Here is a 5170-nt window from a genome sequence, read left to right as displayed (position 1 = left end):
GATATCTTCTAGAACAGACCTAATAGCAGAATCTACTCACCTCAACTCTCCAGCGGCAGCCATTGTTGTTGTCACCCAAAGGCGCTTTGGTGACGTGGTTGATTACGTTACTGTTGATCATCTGTCCATCATCGTTTAAAGCCCGCCCTGACAATTTGATTGGCCCGCCAGATATTGGCGAGTATACTTGCGCTACTGTTGAGCAATGCCAGACCGAACTTCCCGACCTCAAACGTTGTGGGCGGGACTAAGTTCGGAATGGCACCCAGGCTAACATCCATTTTCCCATCAACTCGATTTGCTTCCTGATCGCTTCCTGATCCTTAATGAACAAGTTTTTTGCACCATGTTTTTTTTCTCCCACACTGTTTGTTTTGGGGGGTTTTATCTCACTAGTGGCTCGTTTTTTGGACAGTAGGCTGACAGGAACGGGGGTATGAGAGAGGGGGAAAGACATGCGGCAAAAGCACACACACACACACAGCGTTTACATTTGATCACTGCTGCTTTATGGAAAAGAAATATTCATTTACTGTCTGAGCTAGGCTTTACTAAATGAAACTTCGTTTTGTATACACTCTGTGTATACGAAATGACAATACAAGTTGTCTAAGTCTAAGGTGGTATAACTTGCCACCTCATACTGGTCAAGGGGCTCTCTCAGTCCCTGTTCTCACATTGATTCCCCTGTGCTCCTGCCTGAGCTCAGGAACACTGTCTCACCTTACCTCTGTCATCCAGGCGTCCATTTGACAAAGCAGGGTTACTGAATTAGTCTTCTAAACATTGAAATATGGGAAACGCTGAGTTTTCCGTTGAGCATACAGAGTTTACTCAACCTCTGCTTCAGTCCCCATGATAACATTCTCCCCAGTGCTAACCTGGTCAGGAGCAGGTTTTGTTCAGTAAACACAGAGTGCCCTGTGTCTCTGCTCTCCTTAGAGCCAGTCACGTTGTTTTATTTCCTGATTTAATCTGATTTTTATCAGTTTTGTGCATAAAATAAAAAAAAGCATTCACTAGGTCCAGTAGACACATTGGGTGATAATGACAAACATTGCATGTCTGTTTGAAGAGGATCTGGTTGGTTTAATATGAGCGGGATGCGGTTCATTTTATTTTTATGTATTTATTTTTTTACCGTACATTAAGAACTACTGAAATCATTTTCAGATTACACATAAGTAGTTTAGATTAATTAATTCTGCTGAGGGGGAAAGGAATTACCTTAGGGTTAGGATAAGGATTCACTCTTCAACCTACCGTACCTACTATTCAACCTACTGAGCCTACTGGCACAATCTGAAGCCATTCTATGGGACTCATAACTGCTAATACGCCATTTATTGGGATGAGAACACCCAAAGCTCGGCTGCAAACAGACACTTGATATTTATTCTGCAAAAGAAGATAGAGAATCAAACTGAGGAGGAACCCCATTAGATGATGAACAGGTCCTATGTATTACAACAATGTTTTAAGACTTCATCTTCATCTGCTGGCAGATTATTTCAGCTAAATAGAAACACTGGTCCACTACCATTCAAGCAATATACCCTTAATGTTATCATGGTCAAAACAGGCAGGAGGCCGATTTAACATGTATTAGTTTTGCTGAATATATATTCCTGATATCTGAAAAAAAAAAAACATATTTTCCTTGTCAAAATGACCATTTAAAAAAATAACATTCTTTACAAATAGAATGAACATTCTGGAAATCTAGAAAATAATTTCCTATCTCCATATTCCTATTGTTACTGGTCATCATTTGTAATATTTTGACTATGAAGAAATGTATTTTAGATCAAATAAATACATATTCAGTCAAGCTGATAAATGTCAAAACGGCCATATAAATGGTTTAAATAATTCTAGGTATATAAAACTTAATTCTTACTGGTATAATAAAGTTTTTTTTACTTTCTGAAATTTTCTGCTGCAAAAAATGTAATTTGAAAACATATTATTACAGCTCAGTCTAGGAGTGTTATTTAGATCAGGAAGAATCTTATTTTAGTGATCTAAAATAAATGTAAACACGGCCTGCCATAGCCCACTTCATTTAACCTATGTATTAACTCTAGCAGCAAACTTCTACTCCTCCTCCTTTGCAGCTGTAGCGCTGTTTCTCTGTCTTTGTGTCGCCAACACATTCTCCATTTTTTTTTTCATTTCTTCATTAAAATCTGTAGTCCTGGTGAGGTGAAATAGGCACTTCCTGTTGCCTGTTGTCATGATGACTCGTCGAATCGGCCTCCACTGGTAATGGCTTTTCGTACTTGTTACGCACATATTTAACTCTGAGTGGAGCTAGGAAAAGTTGTTTGAACTAATTAATTGCAGCTGTTGTAAAACTGAAAACTCAGAGTTCCCGTCGTTAGGCTAGATCAATTTAGAGTTGCGGATTTGAATGTGAGTTTGTTAAACCTGCTACTGAAAATGGACCCCAGGTGATTTGTCCCCCTGTTTTGGGCACTCTGAGCCAAATAAACATGGACCCTGTGCAGGGGAAAGATGCAAGTCTGCTCAGAGGAAGAAAAAACATGCAACAACCAGGGATTTAAATTGGTCGTCTTCATAATAACAAGGCGGTGCCTGGTTGTGGTCTTGAACATTTTATAAAAGTACCTTATTAGTCTATGTAGGATTTATATATAGGCTTAACTTGCTACAGTCCCATTCCAGCGTAATGGCGATCTCTATAGTCACTACTTGATCAGCTTTGTGCTGCCTCGACAAATGGAAACCGACTCACATGTAATTATAATCAGCAATTTCTAAGGCAAGCGCAAACATAAAGACTGAGACGTCATAGTGATGATAAAAAATATATTAATAACATTTATCTTAGTAATCCCTGTAACCATTACACACTGTCCTTTTAAGCCAAAATTAGATCATATCCATTTACCAAGCAGGTGATTACAAAGCTTTGCACATTTTGTTAAGTTTTATGCATAGAAAAAGCATTTAGCTTTAACTAAACTTTACAATTATGAACAACTCACTTTTTGTCCAAACAAATACAATCTCAATAAATTATATTATATAAATATTTTTTGAATCTGATAAAATGGGGCAATAGTTCAACAGTTTGAGTACTTCAGCAAGGCTCTGTAATTTGTTGGTGGTCAGAGGCTAGAGTCCTGTTTCACAGTGTGGTTTATAACAAATCCACACTACTGCTTAGCAGGATGAAGAAGGCCTCTGAGCGCCTTGTTAAAGTCAGCCGACTCACCTGCTTGTGATTGTGGTCATAGGAGTTGATATGGTTCTCGTACTGCTGCTGTCTCACATACTGCTTGTTGCACAGCTCACAGTAGAATCTGGAGTCTCCCTCCTCCTGTAATGAGATAGAGAGGAAAATGAGGAAAACGCTTTATTTAAGGCGTTTACATCTTTGTAAAGATACAAAAATGAGATTAAAGAAAGAAACGGATCCCACTGTAGGCTTTGTGGGGAGTTCTTCTTCTTTTTTTAATAACCCCACCTGGTAATCTTTTGATGTTACATCAATGATTTTCAATATTAAACGCAATTAATAATTTTATGAAAATACAATAAAATCATAAAAATTATCATTTAAACTGGGTTTTCAATGTCTTTTCAACGATTTGAAAATTTTACTTTTCAACCAAATGCAGGAAGTATATCATGTCGTCTTTTCAATTAATTTTTGCTCGCTGGGAAGACATAATTGTGGACCTTCCAAGGAACCAAAGTTACTCTAAGGGTTCAATAAGGACTAATAGATGAGGAGACCTCAGTTAAGCATAGAATTAATCAGTTCTAACTGGTCTAGTCAAAGTCTAAACTTGTATGATGGAGATTCTGTGCTTGAAACAAACCAGTCCTTTTTAATGAGGCTGAATTTAGTCTTTGCTGTTAGACAATTCATTGTAGTCAAGCCCTGGATTGTACAGTAGATTACAATGAGCTCATGTTTTACTGGCATGAGTTCTTGTAGATTCTTTAATGAAAGGAAGGTGGGGAGTGGTGGAGATTTGGAACATGGTTGTTTCTATGAGTGCACACAAAGCTCACCAATTGGTACATGATAATAGGAAACATGTTGTTAACAGATAAGACCCTTTGTGGCAAACAAAGTTTTTGTTTCATTGATTCAGTAAGGAGTACTCACAGTCTGGCAGGAAGTGAGTCCAGTCATGTAAAAAGCTAGAGCGCCCCAGAGAATGTAATTCTCGGACTGTTGACTGCGTGCTTGTTGTATCTAACTGCTAGCACTGATTTCTGTACCATTTGCTCTACCAGAAAATGAATAATTTTCAAAATCTTTTTCTATGCTCACATGAAAGACATTGCTCTAAAGCAGACCAAATGCAGAATCAAGAGGAGCAGAGGTTAAGTGAAGTAAAAGTGTAAAAACTATTACACTACACAAGAAAATAATACCGTATTACTAAAAACACTTAATAGCCATTATTGGTGATTTATCTTTAGAGGTGGGGATTAGCTAGGGCACCATTTAAAAACCAGTGCAGTTGCTAAGGACTACAATGGTGGCAAAAAAAAAGGTAAAAATGTCTCATTGAGAAGAAGAATGTGTATTTGCATACATTAACCTTAAAGAAAATACAGCTGTCGGTTTCAGGGGAATGTGTTTAAATGCCACACTGTGTGTGCAATATTTTGAGCAATTAAAATAACTGTACTTTAACGGCTCTAAAAACTGAGGAAAAAACAGAAATAAAAGCACCTGATGAATTGATTTCCTAAATATTGACACACTGTTTGCCTGGTTTTGGTGCTACTTTATGTTGTTAGCTCTTTGTCTTTATAAGCTCTTCAACTAAGTTAAGGTTGTCCTGGTTTGTGCTCAATGTTCTCAGTCATATTAAAAAATAAGATCAAATTACATTAAAAATGGGAGATTTAATGTCCCTGTGTAATGACTCTGAACAAAGGGACCCAGTATTCAGGCAAGACAGACAGTGGGATAACTTATAAAGCATTTTTTAAAGCAAAGATAGATGGTTTGCGGATCTGTAGCAGCAGCGGCTAGGGCGTCAGAGGCAGGTAACTCTGGTTTAGAGTTCAGACTGTTACCCCGAGAGAATGAAGTTGAAATCAGACAGACAGCTGACAAGAGGCAGCGCTTGCTGCCAAGAGAGTACTAGATACTGAAGCCTTGTAGAATCCAAAAAAA

General features: G+C 37.9%; 1 protein-coding gene across 1 annotated transcript in view; it reads right to left on the bottom strand.

Annotated features, from left to right (window-relative positions):
• Positions 1-5170, bottom strand: part of LOC107095980 (G patch domain-containing protein 8-like) — a 130750-nt gene that overhangs the window by 31237 nt on the left and 94343 nt on the right. Inside the window, exon 2 of the mRNA XM_015392390.1 lies at positions 3242-3346. Within this exon, the coding sequence (XP_015247876.1) occupies positions 3242-3346 (105 nt within the window). The remainder of the gene's footprint in view (positions 1-3241; positions 3347-5170) is intronic.

The sequence above is a fragment of the Cyprinodon variegatus genome, unplaced genomic scaffold (assembly GCF_000732505.1).
Source record: "Cyprinodon variegatus isolate N-32 unplaced genomic scaffold, C_variegatus-1.0 Scaffold589, whole genome shotgun sequence".
Lineage (NCBI taxonomy): Eukaryota > Metazoa > Chordata > Actinopteri > Cyprinodontiformes > Cyprinodontidae > Cyprinodon > Cyprinodon variegatus.
Note: the sequence above shows the minus strand (reverse complement) of the source record. Positions and strands in the feature narration are given on the sequence as shown.